The sequence below is a fragment of the Embiotoca jacksoni genome, unplaced genomic scaffold (genome assembly GCF_022577435.1).
Source record: "Embiotoca jacksoni isolate LCO1_2020_lvr unplaced genomic scaffold, fEmbJac1.0.p SCAF_21, whole genome shotgun sequence".
NCBI classification, from domain to species: Eukaryota; Metazoa; Chordata; class Actinopteri; family Embiotocidae; genus Embiotoca; species Embiotoca jacksoni.
Genome location: NW_027185352.1, coordinates 9101262 through 9128241, shown reverse-complemented (window position 1 = coordinate 9128241; position 26980 = coordinate 9101262). Strand labels below are relative to the sequence as shown.

Here is a 26980-nt window from a genome sequence, read left to right as displayed (position 1 = left end):
ATGTCTAAGCAGTCACCGTGAATGTTGTTCCCCCATGTCATCCCCCCCCCCCCCCCCCCCCCGCATGCACCAAGTCAAAGGTCAAACTGTTTCAGAATTCAACATGACCTGGACCCAAATAAACAGCAGAAAACTGATGCGTAGATTAACCAATTACAATTATGAGTCGATGGAGTTCCTGTCTACTGTGACCAGCTCTGTTTAGTTTGGATTTTTCAATCGCCATTACAGTTACAATACAATTCAGCAGCAGCAGCAGCGAGCTGCTTATTTAGAAACAAGCCTGTGAACAGTAAAAACACACCGTCTGTCCCAGAACCACACCGCGTACTGATTCTGTGCAGCTTCACTGTATCGAGTGTGTTCGTACGACAATAGAAACGTGACTAAATGAAGCAGCGTATGCTTGTCTCAAAGATGAAGCCATGCGAGTCTAAGTACACACGGCCGGTACGGTGAAACTGCGAATGGCTCATTAAATCAGTTATGGTTCCATGCCACATATGCTCGTGACATTTGCAGGAAAGTGAAGTGAAACTCGCAGTTTCATGAACATCTGATGGCTCTGCATATCGCTAAAACGGCACACTGTGATTATGACTATGTTGTACATACTGTGCAGAATTAGTACGTAGTATTGATATGGGACACCCGCACGGTGGTGAATCCTCAATGTTTTTACAGTTCGTCCTGACAGGTAATATAAAATGTACCAACTCTAACCCACTCAGTCCATCCAATAGTTGTCGAGACTCCAAATGTCTACCTCCACGGTGGTGTACGAGCTAATGTCAGGAGATCAGTAAAGTCAGGAGGATTCATCCTCTGGGGACAGCGAAACCGCACCAAGATGCTACAGCCTAAAAAATAAACAAGACTAGATCAAATGTATGAAACGCTAGATGTTTTTTTTTTTTCCTTTTCACTGGGCTTGGGAGAAGGAGCAGCAATAATGTGCACTGGGCTGTAATGATGAAGAGGGAGCTGAGCCTTCAGGCGAAGCTCTCTATTTACCGGTCGGTCTACATACCCACCCTCACCCCACGGTCACGAACTCTGGGTAACGACCAAAAAGAATAAGATCACAGTGCAGCTCAAGATTCCCCGGGACGAGATGGAGAAAGCTGCCGGAAACACGGGACGTCTTCGGCTTCTCCGCTTTCGCCATTTGTGAGATTTTCACCCGAAACCGACAGCCGCAAGCATTCAGCCGGTGCACCCGCGGTCGCTCGCGTTCATAGGCCCGGCCCCGCTGCCCTCATCCAACCGAAAGACCACGCGCGCGATCGTATTCCTCCTTCGCAACCTTCCCGCGTGCGATCGTGCGCGCGTACCTGTCATGAGACGAGTCACGAAGGTTTCGGTGAGCAGCAGGAAGCCGTGGTCGATGTACTGCAGAAAGGTGTGGTGAGGAAGGCATCGCACAGCGAGCACCGCAAACAGGGTGTGAAAGCCTGAAGAGGGAGACGGAGAAAGAAAGGCGGGCGCCGGTGAAACGAGGAGGGAGATGAAGGAAGAGACGTTTGCTTTCGGTCGCTCCTGAAAAGCGACAAAGAAAAAGCAGTAAATATGGAGCAACGTTGAGCAAGAAGAGTTTTGTGTTTGAGCTCGGTTGCGGGTCGAGCGACGGCGTGCTGCCGGCCGCCGGGCTGAGAAACAAATAGAGCCACGGGCGTGAAGACCGCAGCTGACCGCGCAACTTCTGAAGAACACGTCGTTGTTTTCTTCGCTCTTATTTACCAAAGGGGGAAACAGACTGAGTGCACCTGCTGTGTTGCACATTTACACCTGCAGCCTCGGTGCTCAGGCCGAGCTTCACTTCCTCCCTCGTTCTCCAACAGTTTAGCATTCAACTCCACAAACGGTTTTAAGTGACTCATATCATATTTATGCCCCCCCCCCCTCCCCACACACACACACACACACACACACACACAACACACACTGGAAAATGTATTCAAATTATTGAAAATGTATTCACACTCTCCCTTACCCATGTCTGCACATTGCTAATGTTTAACATATTTTTTTGGCGGCATAAATGCAGAACGATCTGCCGTCCCCCAGCGCAAACACACATTGTTATTCTGACCGAGACAGAGACAGGCTGGATTGTAACAACTGAAAGTGTACAAGTGTGTGTGTGTGTGTGTGTGTGTGTGTGTGTGTGTGTGTGTGTGTGTGTGTGTGTGTGTGTGTGTGTGGTACCAGGTGGGAGGGGCAGGCAGAGACCCCGGGTGGATTCCAGGATCCGAAACATGAAATGAAACACCGACCACTCAGCCGGACGGCCCCGCTGGGTCCTGGAAACACACACACACACACACACACACACACACACACACACACACACACACACACACACAACACACACAAATTCAGGGAGAGAGAGAGAGAGAGAGAGAGATGTTATGTAACACACGCACAGCGCGGGCGAGATCGGGGGGTCCGGAGCACACGTGTCTGAAGACGAACACCCACGTTCTGTCGGCACTTCACGCTCGACGTTACACGAGTTGGAAACTTGACGGAAGAAGGGGCTACTCACAAGCACAGGACACGAGGGCCGAGTTTGTACTTCAGCCAGACGGACTCCAGCATGTGTCTGATGAGCTCCAGCTAAACTCACAAACACACACACACACACACACACACACACACACACACACACAGACAGACCTTAGTGCTTTGAGCGGGAGATGCTCGATTACACGTAAGTGAAACATTTTCCTCGAAATGCAGCTCGACTCAGAGGCCTGGAAATTTTGCACCGCGCAAGCATTTTTCATCGACGCACCTGAAAACAATTTAGACACATTTTTCTATGACGGTGCTTTTTTTTTGGTGGAAATGTACACTTGTTCCAAGAACAATTTCTTCACTTCCCTCTTTCATTTTCCCACTTCTCATTTTCATTTCCACGAAAGAAGAGGGACACCACGCACGCTCGTCATTTCACCACCCATTTGTCTGAACCCGGGATCGTTCGAAAGCACTTGACCCATCCGAAAGCGCGGCTGCTGCTCCCAACACCACCCGCTTATTCTTTCCACAAATGACCAATCTCTCATCTCCTGTGCAATAACAGGAAGACAATCTGCCTCTGCATCCTGCGCAGCAGTGGGAAACCCTCCACCAGCCGCTTCAAATGTCGGCAGCCGACGTCCTCCCTTGACCTCTGGGTGGGAATTTCAATTAGCGTCACTTATGTAACAGACCAGACCAAAAGTTAAAAAAAAAAAAATAAATAAGAGTCTCTCGGTTTGTTTGTTTTATTCACTTTTTGTACCAGCTTTATATTACGTTTTTAACCATGTCAAACTAAACTAAAAACCTTTTTATTTGCGTACTGTGCAAAAATTAAGGACATTTGATGAAATGTTTTATTTATTTATTTTTTTCCTTCGTTTCTTTTTAAATAAAACCCTTTTTTTTTGGACTTTGTTTGGCAGCACGAAGCAATACTCCAAAAGTGTTGTCCTTTAGCATGTAATGGTTCTACTCGTCTGTTTAGTCTATTCTGTATAAACTTGATGTTTCATGCATTTCAACATTTATTCTCCCAAATATAGATATTAGAGTTTGACAAAAGGCTATAAGAATTGTCTTTCTTTTCCAGCTGACATCTTTTCGCTGATGGAATCAAGTAAAAAAAAAAACACACAGTCACAATGATTTCGTGCTGAAAAACACTCAAACAAAAGGCTAACAAGTGATTTGAAGCCACAGCCTCCTCTACAGTAATCCCTATGTGGCTTTCTGTTCGGATGAAATCTAGGATCGGCGATTTTGTCTTAATGAGCCTCGGCCTGACTGGAGACTGGATTTACTCAGTGTGGGTCTGACAAAAAGTTGAAGAACCTCCGGTACATAACAACTTTTCTGTTGCCTAAATAGGAACATTGCAGCCTATTTTACTCGTTGCATTACCGTAGATATGTATCCCTGCTTTTACTTATTCATATTCAGCTATTAGCGGGCTGCTCTGTGCCGTGACACTGGGAAGCATCTCGGTTGTCTGTAGCAACAGGGAGAGGAAATAAATGACTATGACAGTAACGTACTATGGAGCTGTAATTTATCACAACAGAAGTTCCCCGCCTCCTAAAAGCCGTAATCTATTTCACCCCCCCAACTTCTCCCCCGTGTCCACACAACTATTAGTCTCAATAAGCACCAACATGAGGGAGAGATGTTCTGTCTTAGTAGAAGGGAAGTCAGCCCTGTTTGAGCAAGTACCACCCTGAGTTTTTAAAGCATGAGTCAGCCTGATGTGGAAGCTCGTCACCCCAGCCGCTGAGTTAGTCGACTGTTCTTTAAGTAAAAATTTCCCTTAAGGCTCCTTCTTGTGGGTATGTTTTAAATAAGTCTGTCTCCCCGGATGAGAAACTTTCTCCCTTTTCACTCAGCTGAATAAAATAGTCTAAAGGCTCAGGTTAAAACTCACGAGGCTGCCGTAAACCAAGCTGAACCGCGGGCCGAGCGGGAAGGATTTCGCTGCTCTTTCTCACTCTGTCATTTGCAATTCCGTGAAGTCCCAAAACGTGGCGCATCCTGCTTTCTATTCAATTCCAGCCTTACCCTTGGCCTGATTTAATACTGTTGTGTTGATATATGCTGCATGTCTGCTTTCAGTGGCTCCTAACTGTGGAGGCATTTACCTCCCAGGAATACTAAAAACTGACTTCACACAAGCAGGAGCCTCGATAGGGCTCTAAAAACAGAGACGTCTCCCCACTTGGTGATGCAGATCCCACCGAGAAACTATAATGAAATTTGTGTTTTATTTAGTCCCAGTCACGATAAACATTGGGCTAGTTCTACGTAGTGGAAAATATGCTTAATAGTTTGCAAGTGGAAAGTGACAGGAGTAAATTGATATTACTTTGGTATTAAATATGAAATTGAAGTTGAAACTGCAGTCAGGGGCTGTTTAGCAAAGCTTAGTACAGAATGATGGGAAACAATTAGCCTGGCTCTGTCCAAAGGTAACAAATCTGGTTTACCAGCACCTCTAAAGCAGATGAATTAACATGTTGTACAGTCATGTGTTTAATCCATCCAAACAATGATACGTTTAAAAGCTTCAATTCACACATACGCCTTCAGCATTACTGTTTATTGGCTTCATTATCTCACACCACCAGAAAGTGTGTAAGTCCATTTGTCAAAATGTCAAACTATTCTTATATTACAATAATTTCAATTGAAATCCAGCTGTTTCTTTTTAATAGAGCCCCAATAATTATTTTAAATTTGCATCTTTTACAAGAGTTTTGTCCTTTACTGTGTGTTTTTGACTCATGTTTGAGGGGATTATTTTTAAAGCTGGAAACCCTGAAAATAAGGGAGCAAAACATTTGTCAGAACTGAAGTAGTGCGATCTTTCCTGCTGGCTACATATAGTACCTCCTCCACGACCTAAATTAGGGTGGGTTGTGAGGCGCAAGGAGCCTGAGAGGCAAAAACCCAGGGCCGAAATGGTCTGCAAATAACTCACTGCTGCTCTTAAAGGCACCCTGTGGAGTTTCGACCACAAGTGAGTGGACTTTGATCATTCCACATGCACACAGAAGACGCAATACACAGTCCTGCAAATGGTTTCATGTTACTCCTCCCATCAACAGATGTCAGTAATGCGCAAAGAAACACTGCAGCAACAACTTCGTCAGCCCCTCTCCTCTTCCGTGATACACAAAGATTACAACAAAAAAAAAGAAAGGAAAAAAAAAAGGTCTAATGGGTTGCAGGTACATGTCGTGTACGGAGAACTGATGTTTGTTCTAAAGGACTGAAAGAGTGACCTGTTGGCTTGAAGCGACCTCTCTAAAAAAGACGTGTCAAACCCTTTTTAAAGTGGAAAACTCGCTGCCTTGTCCTCACAGCCATCCTCGCTTTGAGGCACTTAACCTTTCCGGAAACACATTAAATAAATATAACTTTAAGAGCTATGCAGCTATTACAAAACTGGATCAGAGCAGAGCTCCTGGACCTCTCTTTATCTGTGACCAACACACACACACACACACACACACACACACACACACACACACACAGTGTACCAACCAGTTTGGCTACATAGCTGACGACCAGCGAGTCAATCTTCTTCTTCCCCAGTCGAGGCAGGTGTCTGTTCAGGTGCTCTCGGAGCTTGTCAACCGTCTGCAATGCAAAACACACACTGATTATTTTCTGTGTGTGTGTGTGTGTGTGTGTGTGTGTGTGTGTGTGTGTGTGTGTGTGTATGGGGAGGGCGGGGGGGGGGGGGCTAAGAGTGAAACTTTGTGTTTGTGTGCTTTAATCATACTTTGCAGAAGGGTCAAACAGAGTTCACCGAGAATTTTCCCTCAACAACAGTGTCCCATAAATTGATTTTAGGATTGAAGAGAAGAGAAAAGGAGAGGAGAGGAGAGGAGAGGAGAGGAGAGGAGAGGTAAATGGGGAAGGAGAGAAAAGAGAGGAAAGGGTAAAAGATATGTGAAGAAGGGTTGGAGGGAATAAAGAGAGATAGACCAGAGGACCGTGTCGTTCTAAGAATAGCTGAGAGACTGCGAGCATTTCCACTGAACTCCATTAAATTGAAGCTATCTGCTCTTTAAAAACTATGCTGAGCACAGGGAAAAGTGGAGGATATGAAATTGTCCATCAAACAGCGAACAGCAAAAAAAAAGAAAAAAAACACAGGACAAGACAGGGACCTTAAGATATCCTTTTTTTTCAAAGTGTCGACTCATCTCAAGCGTAACAGGAACTTCACCTTAAAAGATGACGATGGAGGGAAATAATCGGTTGTCAGCATTCCACTATGGATTTTTTTTTGTAGTCTATATATCAACTCCCGCTGAAGGAAAAATCCAGCTCCAGCAGCTGTTAAGACTGTTGTATATCAACAATCTGGGACACTCAATTGCATTTTCACAATGAACTGCTTTACTGTGCACACACTTTCCCTTTACTCTGTCTCATCCACTTCCCCCAACAGTTAGTGACAGCGGAGAGAAAATACTCACATTGTGCACAATTATTCAAAGTAACAAAAAAGGATATCAAAGCGGCCGCTGTATCTGAAAAGCTACAACACAGGCTGTGAATGTTTTCCTCTACTTTCTGCTGCAGCTCTTTGATTTTGAGTGACAGGATGTTAACCACCGTCGTTTTGGAGAGCTGAAGGACTTTTGAGAGATCTGCCTGCTTTGTCCTGACTAACTGAAGGACTGAACCTTTAATTGAATGATTTATTCGGATGGCAGCATTTCAAGGTTTTCAAGAACATAAAAAGTTTCAACTTAAATCTTTTGAGGGGATTTTTGCTTTAAACCAAAAGATAGTGATACTGCATCAGGGCCAAATGTATGTGGACACCCAAACCATTGTCATTTTTACACTTTGTGTTTTTTTACAGATTAAGCAATTGTACACAGATCTTTCTACAGACAACTTGTATACTGTAAAGCCTTCCCACCCAACAAGTCCTCCAGCCCATATAACCATATAGGTCGTTTGTTCGTACCATCAAATCCAACCAACAAGAGTGTTTCCTAAAGTAGCGACTTTGGTCAGGTTCTGGCACAGAACCCACTTGGTTGGAGTTATGGACAGATAACCGTTCGGGTTAAAATGATCACTTGAAATGCTTTAAAGTCACGACCTCCTTCAAATTATGCAACCTTCATTGCTACGGCGACAGTAAACGTGGTTTTGAAAACTGTTTCGACTCATGGTCTTGCACTCAATTCCGCTGATTTATCGAACCATCCAGCCAACCCACCGTCTCTGTACGATGCCGGACTCACATTGACTTCCCATTAGCATTGTTTCCATGGTAGCGGCACGTAAGTTTAACACATTGCGTGCCATCGCAATGCAATGTGGAGTTAAGAGGTCGCAGTTGCATTTTATGCGAGGTCAAAGGTTATTTGACCCTGAAACCCAACACACCCAACTATCAGTATTTCTACAACCACTGGAGGTCACTTTAAAACCCAAGTGCAGGTTGTAATAAGCTGCTGGCACAAAAACATTGTGCCATTAAAAACTATTTTGGAAGACAGTCTCTTCCTATCAGATTTTGAAACTTTACTGCAGAGATTTGATTTGATTAAATCAAGGTGATAAGTATAGTTGTTAATACATCGGGGTTTTTTTAATACTCATACAGCGAACTCTGCAATAATAAAACTATCTTATACTATCTTAACTGTGTGGTGTGTGTGAACATGGAGTCTTTACCGTACCATTTATTCCATATGAGATGAAAACAAAGTCAATTGCCCGCTCAAAACTTGCTAGATGGAGTTGCTCTTACACAACTTGGCCACTTAAATAGGAGAAATCCTTCCCTCAAATTTGGGGACAGACGGTGTAAATTGTAGCCTTAAGATTTATTTAAGGAACTGAAGGGACAACAAACACACATATGACCCCATAGTGTACTTTGTTTGTTTGTTTGTTGCAGCCATTGACAGCTCGCTCACCAGGCCTATGAGTGTCCTCTGTTGATGATCCTCCTCCTGGAAAAGTGGCACCAGCTTCTTATCTAGTCCAAACAATAGTGAGAGGACGCACATAAAAGAGACGTTTGAAAAATAACTTTGATGCAGCACCTTTGTTAGATTGAACACTGCAGGTAGCTTCAGGTGTGTCAGTGCTGGAACATCATTAAAACAGGCCATCAGTAGAAATAGAAGGAATCAAAAACTCTGACTTGTTTATCACTTTAATAATAATAATAATAATAATTAAAAAAAAGAGGGCTAAATCTAAGATTTTAATAGCTAGTTTTGGTCTGTTTTCCCTTTTAACATAAATCAGAAAACTTGGGGGCTGCAATCCTGCTGAGTGTGCGTGTGTGCGTGCATGCTGCAGTTGTTTTATGTCAGTCACACAAAAGTGGACCGGGCTTCAGCTGGGATACTTTAGATGAATTATTACACACTTGCATACACAAATGCACACCATCTTTTGATCACACACACACCCACACACACACACACACACACAGACACACACACACACACACACACACACACACACACACACACGAGAGGCTGGCTTTTTGATGTTACAGTGTGATATGTTACAGATATAAATAGCGCTCGCAGAGTCCAGCTAACTTGCAGACTGTGCTGCCACAATGCAAGTTAGCAGCTTGAGGTGTAATTTACATATTTGTAGACATTTAGCTGACGCTCTCATTCACAGCGAGCAGGTTCAGTGTCTGTTGTTCATTAACCCAATGTGATCTCACAGTAATCATCAACGATATTTATAATTGATTCATCATTTAAGTGATTTGCCTTGAAAATGCCAGCTAATTAACAGCCACTCAAACATGAGAATATGACTCCTTTTCTCTTTTTGACGTTCATTTAAATGTTGTGCTGTTGGACATCTCAAAACATGAAGTCGGGCTCTTGAAAATTGTAAAGAGCCTTTTGTTTGACTTAGATCAAACATTTCTTCTTTTTTTTTCTTTAAATAAAAATTTGCTAAACCCAATCTCTACACTTTCAGAAACAGACAACTCTGTGCAAGTCATGCGTGACATAAATTACATGCAAACAACAGTTTACTGCCAGGCCACTGGCACTGTGAAGTTGTTTTTGAGCACACGGGTGCTAAAGTGAAAACATAGCTGATGCAATGTGGTTTGCTGTTCACCGTCAAAGTTTGATGTGTAAAAATGAAGCGAGTTATTTGAAAGCCGTGAAAGTCTGTGAAATCACATTTCCAATAGTTTCTGAGATGTTTCAGTCCAGACCATACTGTTGAATCAGGTTTGCGAAGGTCTGACAGAACAATACTGCCACTGGCATGGCTGAAAATCCATAGCATAAATCAGATACTAGAAAGTTAAGATTGGTGTATGAACAAAATCAGACTTCAAACTCAGATATTAAGGAGGAATTAGGATCATTAAAACAAAAATATTGAGCTTAAATGACCGTTCTGTTTGTCTTTCTCTACCAATACAACACAACCCGACAGTCCCTTCTACTACGCATGTCATACATCTCATTAGCATATATATATATGTGTGTGTTATTATGTGTTTTACAAGTGAATGTGAGGGAGGTTGTGAGTGCATGAGATCATACTCTGGGATTAATTGAGGTAAGGGAAGGTCCCGTCTTGTGGTTGACACATAACAGCTGCACTCGAGTCATAGGAAAGAGGCAGAACATGAAAGAAGAGATTGAGAGAGGGGAGAGGCAAGTACCGAACTCCTCAGTGTTATGTAATTGTAGCATTTTTCACCTCTCCTCTCTTCCTCCTCTGTGCCCCCCTCCCTCCCCTCCCCTCCCCTCTTTCCCCCTTCTCTCCTCCCCCCCCCCCCTTCCCCTCCCCTTCTCAACCTCTCCTTCCAAGATAAATGAGTGTGGTGGTTTTGTTCAGCCAAATTCTCCAGTGGGCATGAAGAATGCAGCCTCAGAAGAAAACACATACCCAAACACACCCGCACACAAAAGGTCTGAGTTACACTATGAGCCAAGGTTTTCTTATTTATGACATTCACACTCGCGGTTTTGCCTATGTGTACCTGTGTGTGTGTGTGTGTGTGTGTGTTGCACCTCTGGATTTATGTGTGTGTGAGTGTTTGTCTTACCGAGACTCCAGGTGTCCACCATTGATAGAACTCTACAAAAAAATAAGAAGAAAAGCTTTGTGTAAAAACAATCCCTCAAGCCAGTATTATAATAAGAGTCTTACTTTTCATACTGTAAGCTGAAGCACTATAATGGATACGCTGCTGCAGTCGGCAGCAAAAATATATCAAAACTACAAAAGCAAAAAAGTTTGTAAGCAGGTTCTGGAGTTTGGCCCGGAGGAACAGAAGCTAATTATGAAGCAAAAGGATGTTGGTTTGATCTCTGGCACAAACAGGAAGGTTTAATTCAGAGCAGGATGTACAGCAGCGGAGCACGCAGGTATGTGTCCATCGGCGACTTTATCATAAACTGTTGAGGGGGGTCAGTTGTAACCTCACCTTTAACTGAAAGATAATCATTTATATTCGGGGTGTAACCTGGTAACGGGCCGCATTCAGGCAAATAAGAAGAGCAAGCTTTGGACATTACGTACTTTTATGTAAGTTGTGGGAGTTCAGAGAGAGGGTGAAAAACAAACATGTCGATTTGAAACAGAACATAGCATTCACTAAGCTGTGATTAGATAAAGAAAGGATGTGTTTGTTCTTTGAAGTCAGTGTTTTCTAGTTCACACTGACTTGGGTGATGGAAACTGAACTTCTGCCATCACCAATCCTGTTTAACATTTACATTCATATCACATTTGCGAGCAGTGTGAAAAAGTATATTTATCTGGGCTGCTAAGAGGTGATGAAAATCATGGAAGGAAATGGAGATATTTCATTTTCTTCTTCTGTCTATTCAAAAAAAAAAACATGAAGCGACCAAAACCAATAACGAAGTGATCCTAACAAGTGTTTCCTGTGTAGCCAAAGCTTGATACCTGATTTTTCCTCTTTGCAAAAGACCCTGACTATTAGAAACAATGCAGCAAAACTAAATGTATTTATGTGGAACATTTCATTATAATGGCGATTTAATGTGCCTCACATTTTAAACAAAACATGTAGGCCTATATACAGGAGATACATACAGTGCACATGCAAAACAGTTTACATGTGAATGTTAACAACTAAGTAGATTAATATGAACATTTTTAAAATGTGTGGGAAAGCAAGGAGATTTTCAGTCTGCTTTTAAACACTGTTAGTGTTGCAGCTTATCTAATATAATCTGGCAAAATACTCCAGGAGCAGGAACTACAAAATGGAAAAGCCGCTTCACCAACTTTTGCTTTAGCAGCCAGAACTTTAAAAAAAAAACCACTGAGCCAGGTTATTTATTGGAGGTCTTTGTAGGCAAGAAGTCAAATTTCTTAGTCGACTCTGAAGTTAACTGGTAGCCGATGTGGGGATCTGAGAACAGCTACAATGGGATCAAATTAGCCTCTTTTGAGCATTCAGGCAGCGGTCTATAGGCCAGTGAGGAAGGTATCACAATACTCCCACCCACTAGAAATATATACAAGTATAAGTTTTTCTGCATCTGCCGTACACAAGAAGCCTCTGTTGGTGACCTGATTCTGAAATATCGCGTCCCAATCAGTGTTGGCAGATTTCTTTCCTGGATAGAGCTTGTTGAGGAAAAAGAGGCTGGAAAAGAGCAGCATACTTCCTGCATAGCACAAACTACTTGTCCTCATTAACTGCAGGAATTTGTGGGACATCCAATTGTTTATGCCTTTTATGCATTCGGTCAGTGATTTGACATGGATGGAGTCTCCAGGGGTCAAGTACTGGTATAACAGTGTGTCATCGGCATATTGATGGTAGCATTTTCGTAGTAACGGTGAGGCAGTGTGTACAAACTGAAGAGCAACTGAACTGCTGCACTGGTTGACTTGTTCCTGTTGTAGTTTACTTTAAGTCAATCCCACATGAACCATCCTGCTGCTTTTAAGACTCTATAGAGCACCAAATTTGCATTAATTTAGAAAACAAAATAGTCCCTGACAACTGTTTCTAAAAAACAAAACTATATAGGCTACTGTACTTAAGATGCATGGTTAAAGATTTCAAACTTGAGCTTTATGCCACAGAAACTGTAGAGGTCAACAAGTATTGACTGGCAAAGCTTTATTGGTTTGGGTCTTTTCATGGAATTTCAAGACAAAAAGGAAAATACAGAATATCAGCTGTATCCTCAAAGGATTTCTAGTATTTTACAGTTTTCACTGCTGATGTTTCAGTAATCATGTGTGTTTTACAAGAATCTGAAGCAACTACAAATTAAAAATGTTCAAATTTTAGACGATTCCAAACCTGATTTTAACAACTAAAAATAGTTACCTTATCGGTTTTAGAAACTAGGGCACAGTGCTAAAAAGCACCATCCGTTTGACCTGCATCAAGATAGAACCGGTGGTGTTGCAGGCCTTCAGAGGTTTAAAACTTTGACCTTATAGCACCTCATTAGAGAAAACTATGCAATTTTTGCCAACGCTGGAACACAGTCCTGGAACAGGAGGGGAGGCATGGATGCACCTCTGCACTGTGTGTCTGCAGCAAATTTCTTAACAAAGCTCCACTGGGAGGCAGACCTACTTCTTTGTGCTCTCCATGTGATTCATGTGGCTGGAGGGTCTCCTCTCGGACCTCTGAAACAGGCAACACCATCATGTTAGGGCTGAAAATACGCTCCCATTGTTAGACAAAAACACACAGGTGTGCTGACAAGGACAAACAGTTTCTCCTCCCCCTCATTAGCATGTTCAAATAATAACCAGGCTTCTAATTTACCAGTGATGATACAGCGCTGATTTATGTTCACAAAGGCACACTCACCAGTTTATCCCAGTCGGCCTGTATGTGTGACATTCTGTATCTGGGGTTGGGAACTGCATCCAGATATTTTGTCCTCTCTGTGTTCCACTGCAGCTCTGACCAGAAACCCTGGAGACTCCTGGCCTGCACACACATGCACACGGAAACAAACGACAACACCACTGTGGCAATGCAAGGACAAAAAACAATTGGGGATAATTGAATCTGAATTGTGCAGAAGCTGAGAAAATATAAATAAAATCACAGTTTTATGTAGAAAGTCAATGTTTTTTTTTAATGTTTGGATGAAATTCACGTTTGCCCAGACTGGTCTTTTTATGTAACACACACAATCTCGCCACTGAATCACTCCATTACACCATTATAGGGCCAAGTTTTATGAGCTGAGTCTGGAAATACCCTTACGGGGAAAAACACGAGTCTCCCATGTTTTACCAAATGTTGAAAAATATGTTGTTACCTTCCCTTTGAAGATGGATTCGATATGCAGCTCAGTGGTACACAACACGCCGGGGACCTCCAACAAACACGCTGCGACCTCCTACAACACAAAAACCGACCAAAGTGTGTGGCCCGGAGAAAAGAGTGGCATTGCGAGTGCGGCCTCCTCGGCATTCATATCGATACATGTACGCAGTTTGCCCGTTAACTTTAAATGCCTTTTGTGCGTGTGCAAATGTATGCATGAACGTGTGTGTGTGTGTGTGTGTGTGTGTGTGTGTGTGTGTGGTACCTTCTTATCGAATACAGAGGAGTAAGGCAGGACTTTATCCAAGTTGAGAGACTTCTCATAGCTGATCCTGTACAAAGAGGCTGTGTGAGAGAGACATACAAACATTGAGAGACTTTTACTTTCTCTCTTTTAAACATACACATGGAGAATTTTTGACGTAATTACAACTTAAATGAGGCACTTGTGCTCATGTCCCGCCAGTACCACTATGATATATAATTTATTAGGTCGTCATTGTTGTTGTCTTCATATGCTGTATGGTAACAGCTGTGTTATGAACTCTGCAGCTTAAGAGTAAGTTTATTTAATTACTGATGCACCAATATAATGCAGATTTATGCAGCCAGGTGCTCCACTGTCTATGCAATCACCAACTCTCTGGGTGATATTTTCTTAAATATTAAATTATTAGCATGAACTGTTCTTTTTTATTTCTTTTAAAAGAATGCCAAACAGACACGCTGGGACATGCAAATGTGTTGTGCATCGGCTATGACTTAACCATATTTGCACTGTTCTGTGCAAGCTGCGAGTCTCCAAGGCCCCAGAATAACAAAAACTATTATCTAACTCCACAGACCTGCGTGGGACGCCTGGCACAAGTCTGAGAGAGGCAATTTAACAGCCAAACAGAGTTGATGAAAGAATTCAGCTTTGTGTAGACAAGATGTAAGCAGTCAGGTAACCACAGGCAGGAAGAGAGCAGCCACACTCTAAAAGGAAGAAGAAGAAGAGATACTCAGGAGATTTGTGTCCCCTCGCTTCAGCTGCCACTGACCTAAAATGAACTCCTGGATCTGATCAAAGGATTCAAAGGTGTTCACGTTGTCACACAGCCACTCAATAATCTGGAGATAACGGAAACACACGGGAGAGAGGTGTTACAATGGTGGGAGTTCAGCGTTAGGCTAAAAGTGTACTGAATGTTCACAGCATTACATTTCCTTAGACTGAAGTCATTCTGAAGTTCTGATGTCCACATTATAAGGAAATGTAATGTAATTTTCACCCCTTAAAGGTACAGTTTGTGGAAATATTCGCTTTTCTGCAGAAAGTCAAGACTCTCTCATTTAACTTTTTTCAAGAAAGCTAATTGGCTGAACATATTTTAAAATAAAAAATGGCAGACATTCATGGTCCCCAGAACGTAAATCTTTATGACCTTGACCTGACTTTTTATTTCGCACCATCATAAGGTCTTTTTATTTGTTTATGAGCAGATAACTGCAAGATTAAACATACTTCTCTTAGTACACTAACAAATAGTGCTTTTACATATTGGTACTCTTCCATGTGTAGTACTTGAATGTTGATAGGGTAGTGTAGTCTCAGACCACACACTTCCGCTCTTCATTTCCTTGAAATGACTGTAACATTTCAATGCATCACCTGCCAACATATCTGCCGGCTTTCATTATTTTACCCAGAATTGAATGTGTTTTTGTGCCCTCTGTTTTACACATTTATCAAACAGACCGATGGCTTTTATCCAACAGCAGAATGATGGTACTTTGAATTTACATCAGTGGTCCTTCTTTTCTGCTACATAGCCAAAGGTTGAGTTTGAAAAGTGTCCAGCGTTTCAGACCAAATTTTTGGATCATTTAGAGTGCATCATCCAGGTGCTTATCGTCCACCGCACGTTTCCATACTTGACAGTGTGGACGCACTTATGCACTCAAAACAGTGAGTGTCAGTATGTAAGTATGCCATTTGGAACACAGCAATCCTCATGTTGGCATGCTGATGTTAGCTGGTCACTATAGTCACAGTGCATCAAAGTGGAAACCCATTTTCTGATGACAGTATTTCTGCTCTTTGAAGAAATACGTCTTTGACACAAGTCGGAAACATTAAACGAAACAACAATCATTACACGGAGTGCAAGAAATTAATCTGTGTCACATTGTCTCATTGTGGATAAAGTTACAAAACTCTGTGAAGAAAGGAACAAATTTGAAGAAGCAATCATCCTCATTAAATCCATTACACTGGTGCTGCTGGCACCTTTAACAGAGTCTACAAAAAAACACAAAAGTTATGTGTGGTGTCCAATTTCCCAGTGCTAGCTGCACTAATGAAGCTGGTGACTCATTTAACCTCTAAAGAAAGAATTTCATAAAATCTATCAGAGCAGCAGGATGTCCCTTTATTTAGGTGTGATACTAATAGAGTCTGAGTCATAGTCAGCACTGTGCCCAAACAAAGAATCTATCCCTCCTGTTCTGTCTTTGTTTGACTCGGTTTGATCTGTCTTCTGTCCTCCTCTGTTTTATTACAGCATCCTTTCTCTCTTTCTGTTCTTCCCTTTACCTGCTTGCTTCCAACTCAAGGTTGACACCTACCGCATTTACACAGAAGTGCAAAAAAGGCTGCAATTTCTGCCTTTATCTGCTCATTTCTCTTTAGCTGTGCATCCATTCTCCTTTAGGGAAAGTGCTTGATGTGAGTGTTTACTATGGGATATAAATAGCTGCATTCTCTGACAGATTTTTCTTTTTGCTTCTTTTTTTTTTTTTGCCATCTCTTCTGTTCTCTCCAGAGTTTATTGATCTTGTCTCTTCATTTAAAACCCAATGAATATGTTCCCTTGATTTTAAGTAATTATATTGTTTTGTGGGACAATACATAGCTGGACTTAAGTATGTGTTCTGTGGTGGTGCGTTATGTCTTATTTGAAAGAAGAAAAAAAAAAGACAGAAAATAACTTTTCTGTCTCAGTAAATTTGCTTTAAAGGTCAACATTTCTGTCCACAAACTCCAATATTCTGCCTGCATCTGCACCTTCATCTCCAGATTTGGGTCATTTCCCATGTAAACCAGCAAGCAGTGGAGGGCGGCCAGGCGCTGAGGGTCACTCTTACTGCTGGGACACCTTGAACGGAGATGAAATGTGACAAATTTACTTGTATACAATAGAAGCATATACAAACAGAGAAACAGAGGCAGATGCACAGGCAGATAGCCAACAATCAGGTCCAATATTATGATCTATGTGCTGTTTTAAAAAAGTGGATTTAAGCTGAATGAATAGAATGAAAAATTGTTCAGGAAACAAATAGAGAAAAGAGCCGGTGCTGCATCTTTATCGCGCTAGATGGTTCAATTTGAGGTTTCTGCTGGCAAAGATTCAAGTTAAAGCAAAACTCATTTCAGAAAGTCTCTGCAGGTGCACGCACACACAAAAATAACTTTCCAAAACTTTCCTTTTCCACTTGTCTGCCTCCTGCTTACTTGCAGTATATTCTCCTGTGCTTTCAAGATCTTCATCTATATATATCACCTAAATAATAACCCCCCCCATACACACACATATAGGTCCCTCATTTCCACAGAAAAGTTTTGAATCACGCTCACCTGGAACTGGTGTCTGATTGCAGTATCTGCAGCAGGAAGGCAGGGTTCAGCTCGGCGGTGTGGATTCTCCCGCTGACCAGGTCCAACAGACGACCACTGGGGTCTTCCTCTGCTTGTAGGACTGTAATGTTACCTGACTCCTGCAGGCCCAAGTTCACGTCCTGACCTGAGTGATGTTGAGAGAAACAAAGAATAAGACACAGAAGCATACTAAAATCGGATTCTTATCACTTTCTCTGTCTGACAGCCTTGATAGCTCTACATGTATCCATGTTTTAAAGGCCATATCAGGGGGAAAAAAACAGGCATGTACTGTAGCTGAGAGAAGCGGAGGGCCAACTTCTTGGCAGCCGTCACTCAGCTCAGATTTGTTCAAAAACTTTTGTCTTACCGGAGAGGAAGAGGGAATGACAGAGCATCTCCTGCTGCCTGGTGTTGATACAGTGGAGGAAATAACCCTGCAGATACACCAGGATGTAGTAACCTACATACAGAGGAAACACAGCATCACTGCCAACGTACAGCACACTATGTGTTAGTATGCTTAATACACACCAGGCATTTGCAAGGCTCAATGAGGAGGCACACATGAATTTGTATTTGTGTTTTCGTTTTGAATGCAAAACCAGGAAAAGCATGTTTGACTGTCAAAGTCGTGCACTTGGCTGAATTTAGGACCCTGATATGTGTGAATTAAAATTTCTGTGTGTGCAACGACCTGTAGGGATGAAGAGCGGATGGAGCGGCGGGGCTCTCTGCGGCGACTCATCGCTGCCCAGAGTTACTCTGAACTTCTTGCTGCAGTCTGCAGGAAGTGAGAATAATTTGTTACCATGCACTCAAGGTCGAAGCAGTTTCCAGTGAAAGAGGCAGCAATAGATCGAGGTAGTTAACACACACACCTTTGTGAACTAGAACCAGAGTGTAGATCAGCTCCTGCTCGTCTTTAACAGGTTGGCTGTAGCACACACACATACTTCCTGAAAGTAAACAAAGCTTTTAGATGTTAAATCATGTTAATCTATGAAAATATTCATAATAATCAGTGAATCAATAAGTCAGTTTTGACATGCTCTCATGCAACACCCTCGCTCATATTAATACCTAACACTAATACGAGTTTTCATAGGTCAAGCAACCGGTAATTAGGGGTGAATTATTTGGATGCTGTATTTAAAGCTATCAACAAATGAATGAGTAAATCAAAAAGTACTTATAAAGATTACTCATATCTTGTCAGAGGTCAAACTTTTCATGTTTTGATATTGTCATAAAATCATTTAACCAGTTGTATTTTTGAAAACTGTGATTCCAACATGCAATACTTTTAATGGACAAAAAATTATCCTGGATTCCATGTTTTATTGGAGATAAAGTTTTAGCTGAATTTCAGGAGCAGGACCACGCCTCAACCACTCCCCCATTTCCGGCCACACTCCTATAAATGTCCACCCACTCTAAACCTCGGCCCGTTCACGTTTTCTGCATCCCACCCTCCCTCCCTCTTGTTAAACCGTTTCACTTATGGTTATCATGTTTCATAGCCTTTATCCTTCCGTCCCACGTGGAGATCTCGGGGATCTGCAAGGCCCGGGAGCCGCAGTGGATCCTCGACTAAGCCTTCCCCAAACCGCGAAACTCTCACCCCGGCTTAATCTCCCCCAATCAATGAAGGTTCGCCCCCAGCCGAGGCGGGGTCATAGCTAGTGAAATAATAGTTTTGCTAAGTCTTCTCCTTGGCCGCCAATCGGGGGCTTCTAGGGCTTAAAAGGTTAAGTCGTTCTATACATCACAAAGTGTAACAACTCCAAACAACACAAAGAAATGTTTCACACTTAAAATAGTTGAGTATGAAAAAAAAGGCTTAACGTGCACTAGATGTTTACAGTCTTTAGATTACTGCCTTAATTAATGTTACTGGATGGAAGTCAGCAGTGGAAAGTAAATTCTGATTGATTTACATGCTGCTCGAGGCACATGTTACTCTTGTATCACACTCTCTGTATTTAATGAGTTGGGCGAACCGCACAGGAAACAGAGCCAGCAGATAGACCAGGGAAAGTGGAATCAGCCAGAACAGACAGATGTATAAAGGGAGAAGAGAGAGGATGACGATGACAGAAACAACTGTATAAATTACAATAGTTTTTGAAGAAGGAAAACACCTCTTAGCCTTGAGAAGGTTTGAAGGACAGATTATACAATCATGAAGCCCTGATGTTCATCGGTCAGAACCTTATTTTGAAATTATTGTCTCTGAGAATCTTAGATCATTACTGAGATTGTGGATTACAAAACACCTTCAGGCATGATTTTCTGCACCATGGTTGTAACAATTACAACCCACGCATACCCTGTTTTATTGTGAATATAATCAAATATCTTGTTGTATCATTAAGTCCTGCAGATTAGGACGTGAGCTGTGACTTACTTTCTTCGTTTCCCAAAGACAGAAACAAAACACACAAAATGTATAGTTAGTCATGCATGACTGTTGAGGGAATATGTGTGTGAATATTCATGCGGCGATGAGCGTGTCTGCAGGTGCGTGAGTGTGTTACCTATTCTGTTTGTGAACACTTGCATCCTCACGAGCTCCTGCTCTGGTCGTTCAATGTGAAAATGGTCGAAACCCAGATTTACAAACCTGTTGACCAGTCAAACAGAAACAAATAAAATCCCAGCGCACAGTGACAGGTGATGACGGTATACATATATTATAATGTACTACTAGTGGTTGCCTTACCTGACTGTGTGGAAAGGATTAGCAGGCAACTCTAAGAGGAGCTCCAACTGTTGGGCAGTTACAGGAAGTAAGAGAAGGAAGGGAGTTTTTGCAAAGAGAAAGCATGAATACCAGAAAATACAACACCGTAAATTGTGACTATAACACGTGGAGATGGCGTACCACAGTTTCACAGTTATGGTTTGGGTAGAACTGAACACACCGCAGCAGGAACTTGTCCTGTGAAGAACACATAATATGCATGTTGAGTTATTTGTATCAATGAATGTAAATCAATGCAGTGCTCAGGTCCGTGCGTTTGTGTTCACCTTGTCTGTGAGATAGTAGAGTCTCTGTTCGTGTCCGTCCCACTGGACCCAGCAGAAATCTTCCACTATTCTCTCAGTCATTCTGGACAATCGCTCGGGATTCGCCATCACCTGGTTCGCACAAACGCATCCATATTCAGCTCGGCAGACTCTCTGAATTCTTAATGCATGGCTCCCCAGGAGGATAACGCACACACAGTGTAGTTTATGGCCGGAAAATGAGGTCGAAACAATATATTCTTTGCCCTGGGTTATGCAAATACATTCTGACTGTTTTACTTTTTAATTACTAGATCTGGGCTCTCTTGGAAAGAATTTATGCCTCTGCAAACCTGCGCAGAAACTACCAGCCACAAATTCCTGCATGCAATTAAAGCTTCGCCACTTATTTCATAAAAGAGCTGGCTGAAATGAGCGATGTGTTAACGTACCACTCTGTAGCCCTCCTGTTTGGTCAAGAGCACATGGTATAGATCCACATCTGGAACACACAGAAGTTTGATGTAATGTTTCTCAAGAGATAATTTTGCTTCCTCTGCAAATGGACTAATTTTTATGGTTTATTTTGTGGCAGATTAATAAATACACACAAACAAAAAGTTAAAGGACACAACAACTCACATCCATCTTCAGTGAGCAACAGCAGATGGCTATCCAGCACTGATCTCCTGTCATTTTCCTCATGGAGGAACTACAAAAAGGTACAGACAAACAAAATGAGGCATTTAGAACATTTATCAGATGAAGAAATCAATTTGCTCATTTTCATATTTTTAATGCAGTCCTCAAACCAACTTTGAGCACACACTAATAGCAGAGACATTTGTAATATCACTCTGTTGATAAAAAAAAAAATACTGAGAAAGAGAAGTAGAAAAATAGATGCAGTCACTAAAATAAATGGATAGAATCACAGCTGGAGACCAGTAGACTTTCAACAAAATGCTCCATAACTGCAATGTCAGCTCGTTGTTGCAGTAAAACCTGAATGAAAGGGGCTAAAACACGCGCACACACACATCCACTCTACCTGCACTTTGACTCTGCAGTCCACTGCCTTGAGGACTTTAGTGTTGTTGATGGGATGGATCTCAATCAGGAGAGTGAGACACTTTGATACTATAAAGACAGACAGGCTGGAGTTATGATTATTACCAAGACTGGAGTTACTGTATGAAAATGTTGGCGCTGTAAATGAAGCAGAAAGAAAAAGATTTTGGGCGTTACTGGGTTTGAGGCGTTCCTCTCCTCGGGTGTTTTGTGCCAAACTGACAGCTGAGAGGGGGAAATGTAAAGGTGAGGTGTCATGTGACGGAATTTACATATCCACACACATATAAAATCACTCTTCTTTAACTATAAATTGGCGCCACTACAATAAATAATCAGCACCCAAACTGCATCCCTAGTCTTGTACTTGTGTGTCCCTGTGTTGCAAGATCATAATGCAATACGCAACCCCTGAGCTCCTCTCTAGACGCAGACAATTTGGACTTCATTTGGGGTCAAAAACACAGCATTGTTAATAAGGTCTGTTGCTGATAACTCATTATCTGCACACATTCCAGAGGCTCACCTAACAGCGTCTCCTCCTTGTTCAGGGAACAGCTGCTGACACACACCTGCTTGTCAAATGTGTACAGGAGCTGTTGGGGGGGGGGGGGGGGGAATACACACACACACACACACACACACACACACACACACACACACACACACACACACACACACACACACACACACACACAGGTGCATGGGAATGAGCCATGCACAAGCACACACAAAAGACAACCTGTACCATCGAAGGGAAGGGGACACACGCTACCTTGTTCTGTTTGGTGTCGGAGTCATATTTCCCGATCCTGGTGGTACCTGTTGCTCCCTGTCAGGATAAAACAGAACAATCAGGTCGTGTGTCGTCACGTCAATCAAACTACTGAGGTGGATAATCCTAATCTGTTTTAAACGAGTGGACATACATTCCCACTGCTGTCTCCCACCACATCGATATGTGTGGAACGGCACACTTGACCTGTTTATCACCTCAGCTGACCTTTCCTGAAGATTTAAAAATAAAAGGAAATCTAATCTGAAACCCAAGGCGTAGCCAGGCATGCATAAAATTGTCAAAAAAGAATAGATTATTTACCCCCTTTGCAGGCTTGCACACTGTCTTTAACCTCCTAAACCCACATGCTCTTCGGAGGGTCTGTCATTAAAAATGTATGTTGTGCAGAGGAGCCCTGCTCGACACAGAATTCCATTTTAAAACCTAAGAAGGAGCTCAAGGTTTCCAAAAATAGTAAATGTGTCGAGCTGAATTATAGAGAAATAAAACGAACACAGGACTTTTCATTTGATAGTCCTCATTTGTAGATGAATGGCAGGGACGTTAGTCAACGGCAGGTGGTATTTGAATATTTCACTTGCCATCGTTTGGGTGACAGACTGCGACAAGCACATAAGAGCCACTTAAGAGGAATGGCAAGCAAACATGTTATTCTATACGGATGAAATGACAAATATGAAGATTATTTTGTGTGTTACCCTCATGTAAATGTATTCTATCCCTCAAATTAAACATATATCTGGTGATTTCATATTCCCTGGATAAAGTGCTACAAAGCACACAGCATGACAGTGAAAAAAAGGGAAATTAAACCCATTTGCATCACAACTACGACCGATTAAAATGGATTAGGATCATCACACTTAATGAGTATATTCAATATGAGGTGCGTTCACTGTGGATTTACCTTCCAGGAGTAAAGGACGACCCCATCTCTCTCAATGTTCAGGATACGAGTGTCCACTGCTTCCGAGTACTCTGCAGGCGCAGCATCATTATTGTAAACACAAAGAGTGTATCACCTCCAAACCACAGTGTGCGTAACCTGACAAGCTTGTAATGCCCCCACCGCTGCTCACCTTGTACATACTAAACATGATGCTAAATCAGGCCACTGTGTAATAAGTTGTTATTCACTCGATAGCAAGTGCTCAGATGTGAAGGAGAATAATGTCAGGATAAATATGTTATGTGATGTTATGAGACATTATGAGATGTTGGGTACAGTTGAAATGTGAGTTAATTTGTTCTTAGTAGATTTATGTTTGCGGTATTTGACGTCTGCGTTACGTATGTTAAGTTAGAATGGTAGTAATGATGAGTACATTATGTTGGTTCCTCTGAAGTACCATGTAGATGGATATTTACTCCTTTTACAGCAAATTCATGATATGGCAATACATGATACATGTTTTCTGTTTAGATGTCAAACCAGCATAGATTGATGCCGGCCTACTACCTGTTTATACCTACAATAAATCTAACTGAAGAGAAATCTTCTGGTATCTCCACACCCATAGTTTTAATCATAGTACCTGGTAATAAGCATGGACCCCATATATACAGTCCTTACTGAAGGGATATTTTGCATTTACAGTAAAAGTGGCATACATAGTTATTATAACTTATGGTTAAATTGTAAACATTTCTCTGTTGAGATGCTGTATGATACTTGACAGTCTTGCTATATTATTTGGTCCTGCACAATGTCTAAAGTCAATATATTTTCTCCCCTTTAAATGCAAGAATTGTGAGAGCAAGTCCATCTATTTCAGGGTATTTTAAAACAAAAAAATGATACTGTTCTCTATCTATTTATGGAGTTTATTTTTTTTTATTTGAAATGCTGCTCCATTTTTCGGACGTGCCTAAGATCTTTTGGCCAGGCATGAATGTTTATTTTCTTTCTTGGAACAGTGTTAAAGGTAAAGGTGAGTGGTTATATAGCGCCATCTGGTGTTCGATATGTAAAGAATAATTAAAATCACAACAGTTTTTGATTTATCTACAGTTAAAGCTGACGGACGGTGATTTTTTTTTTTTTTTTTTAATCAACAACTGTGCAATTTTAAACTAAACACAGTAACAAAAATAATAATAATAATTAAAAAGGAGAGAAAGACTTCACTTGAATGTGATACCAGCTTATTATTCAGTTATAAAAACCTGGCCTGACACGGGACAGACGCTGGCTGTGAACACCTGACGTCTCACCTTTCACTCTGCAGACCGACGCCTCCTTCCTGAGGATATCAGACACCACTTCTCTGTGCAGGTCAAACGTTGGCTTCAACTTCAGCATGTTTATTGTTCCTCTGTTTCCAGGTTAAAATCCCACCTTTGAAAATCCTCCGCAGTGTGTTTCCTTGGGAAGAGGCGGCACCTTAGAGCTGCTGTCTGTACAGGCTCGACATCATGTGACCTAAAATGGCACGCCAACTGTGGCCACATGCAGAAGTGAAAGCGGTTGAGCATCTAGGTACATATCAGTTTTAACTTCGGAAACTTTTTTTTTTTTTTTGTATTGACATGCGGAAATGTCGCGCTGCTGTCTCGGAGTTAGCTCCTCCCTCCTCCGGGATCACACTGCCGGGAGAATCGCTGCGATAGGCCGAGGGAAGCGTCCGTCCAGCGGGGTGGAATCTCTCACTCCCCCGAAGGGGGCTGCCGTACTCGGACTGACCTCCCAGTGATGTGTCATAGTTGGCACAACAAACCTAGTAATGTAAAAGTAATGTGCCAACTGTTGGCTGTAAGTAGTGAGCCATAGTTATTTAAAACAACAAAAACAAAACAAAAACGTTTTTTTTTTCGTGTATTTCCCCCTCGACATCACGATAATAAATTAATTGATATGATTAATAGTAGAAAGACAAAAGCTTTACTCCAAAAAAGAAAAAAAAAGAAGCAACATAGCAAAATGTGTAATAACACTTTGAGCAGTGGTGGAAGAAGTGGCCTATTTAGGTCCTTTACTTAGGCTATGTAAAAGTAGGGTTCTACCCCACTGTAAAAATACTCCACTACATAAGTTAAAATCAGAACATTAGGTAAAAGTAGGCTATAGTAGAATTATAAGAACAATGTACATAAAGTATTAAAAGTAAATGCCCACACAATGCAGTAAAATGCTCCCTATATATTATGAAGTTGGATTAAAATTACTGTTGAATGAATGTGCATTGTACTGTTGTAGTTGTCTAAGCGTGTGCTTATTTGAACTATTTTATGCACCGTTGGTTTGCTTACTCTATAGTAACGCATCATTTTTGATAAAATGATCAAATTTGGAGATGCTTGGTTTTCACTGGACAGAAAGGGTATGAAAAACTGTAATTAGTAGCTCAAGCTGCAGCCAAATGTAGTGGGTTAAAAAGTAGAGATTTGCCTCTTGAGATTTAGTGGAGTAGAAGTTTAAAGTTGCATATAACGAAGCAACGTACAAATACCTCAAATTTGTACTGAAGTACAGTAGAATAATCGTGCTATTGTTACATTGCATCACTGGTGCTGAACATAATGCAGACGAAATAAATAGTCGATAAATCCATCACTGAAAACAGACTTCCAGGGATCTTGTGCCATGAAGTAGGAAGAGTGAATTTGATTTCTTGGTGCTTCTCAAAGACACCTCCTCAAACAAGGAAAGTAGGGTAGGGCACCAACTCAAGCACCTCAGTTACATTACAGAGACTTTAAAAACTGCTGGACAGTCTTTTTTTTTTTTTTATGTATTTATGTTCCCTTTCCTATCCACAATGAACCTTGGACACTGGTTGGATTGAGTGCAGAACTGATGACAGGAGGAAATGAAACTGGAAGGTTGCAAAGCGATATCAGTAGAATAAAGTTGTAGAAAAAAAAAAAAAACTCTGAAGTGTAAGTTCACTTTCTAAAATCCAGGAATTTGATGCAAGATGCAGCTAAATACTGAAAATTTCTAACATACCAAAATATTGAAAAACATGACATATTGGGCACTTTAGCACTAGTTTCAGCTTCCTTAGGCTTTTTACCAAGCCAGCTTTGAAATCAAGATAGTTTGTATTTGGCTGAGATTCCTTCAGAGGTACTTTCCGTCAGCGTTTTATCCTTTTTAATGTGTTATAAAATACACTGTACTTTTTTTTTTTCCATTTACAATGCTGAACAAGTCTGAACAAATTAGCTGAATATTAATCTAAACACTTTTATATGTAAGTATCAGTGAGGATTGGGCATCTGCCACACAATGTCTTTGTGAATGCTTAATGTAAGGTTGTTAAATATGGCGTTATTGTATGAGTTTCCTTCAGGCAGAGCTCATGAAGGACTGTGTGTACTCCATGCAAGAAACCAGTGATGAACGCTTCTTCCACTCTGCTCATTTTCTCATTTTCGTATTGGTCCATGGACTTCAGCAACATCAGTCAGCAATAGCCAGAGGTCTAAATCAAAAATATATACGTAGGTATGGTGGACCATTGTTATATTATTACATATTATTCAAGTGTGACTTGAATTCCATAATTTTTTTGCAGTAACTTAAATAATGTCACGTTGTAAATATAAGTACAAACGCATGTACTGATGTCGTAACAGCGTTTGATGACCAACTCTCTGCTGCCACCTGCTG

At 41.6% G+C, this 26980-nt stretch overlaps 1 protein-coding gene across 3 annotated transcripts in view; it reads right to left on the bottom strand.

Moving 5' to 3' along the window:
• Window positions 1–24899, bottom strand: part of gsap (gamma-secretase activating protein) — a 32838-nt gene extending 7939 nt beyond the window's left edge. For 2 of the 3 annotated variants that reach the window (XM_069156790.1, XM_069156791.1), the window contains exons 1-28: window positions 24580–24899; window positions 23273–23343; window positions 22342–22398; window positions 22093–22162; window positions 21744–21791; window positions 21547–21635; window positions 21138–21207; window positions 20948–20997; window positions 20517–20627; window positions 20371–20427; window positions 20209–20255; window positions 20024–20109; window positions 18365–18442; window positions 18181–18267; window positions 17854–17946; window positions 17463–17628; window positions 16890–16980; window positions 14884–14953; window positions 14106–14185; window positions 13833–13913; window positions 13373–13495; window positions 13133–13185; window positions 10607–10638; window positions 8475–8536; window positions 6067–6162; window positions 2549–2619; window positions 2209–2303; window positions 1335–1454 (exon numbers count right to left, since the gene is read on the bottom strand). In XM_069156790.1, coding sequence (XP_069012891.1) covers window positions 1335–1454; window positions 2209–2303; window positions 2549–2619; window positions 6067–6162; window positions 8475–8536; window positions 10607–10638; window positions 13133–13185; window positions 13373–13495; window positions 13833–13913; window positions 14106–14185; window positions 14884–14953; window positions 16890–16980; window positions 17463–17628; window positions 17854–17946; window positions 18181–18267; window positions 18365–18442; window positions 20024–20109; window positions 20209–20255; window positions 20371–20427; window positions 20517–20627; window positions 20948–20997; window positions 21138–21207; window positions 21547–21635; window positions 21744–21791; window positions 22093–22162; window positions 22342–22398; window positions 23273–23343; window positions 24580–24667 — 2242 coding nt within the window. In that variant the 5' untranslated portion in view covers window positions 24668–24899. The remainder of the gene's footprint in view (window positions 1–1334; window positions 1455–2208; window positions 2304–2548; window positions 2620–6066; window positions 6163–8474; window positions 8537–10606; window positions 10639–13132; window positions 13186–13372; window positions 13496–13832; window positions 13914–14105; window positions 14186–14883; window positions 14954–16889; window positions 16981–17462; window positions 17629–17853; window positions 17947–18180; window positions 18268–18364; window positions 18443–20023; window positions 20110–20208; window positions 20256–20370; window positions 20428–20516; window positions 20628–20947; window positions 20998–21137; window positions 21208–21546; window positions 21636–21743; window positions 21792–22092; window positions 22163–22341; window positions 22399–23272; window positions 23344–24579) is intronic. The other variant, XM_069156792.1, reaches the window with a different exon arrangement.
• Between the last annotated feature and the right edge of the window lie 2081 nt (window positions 24900–26980).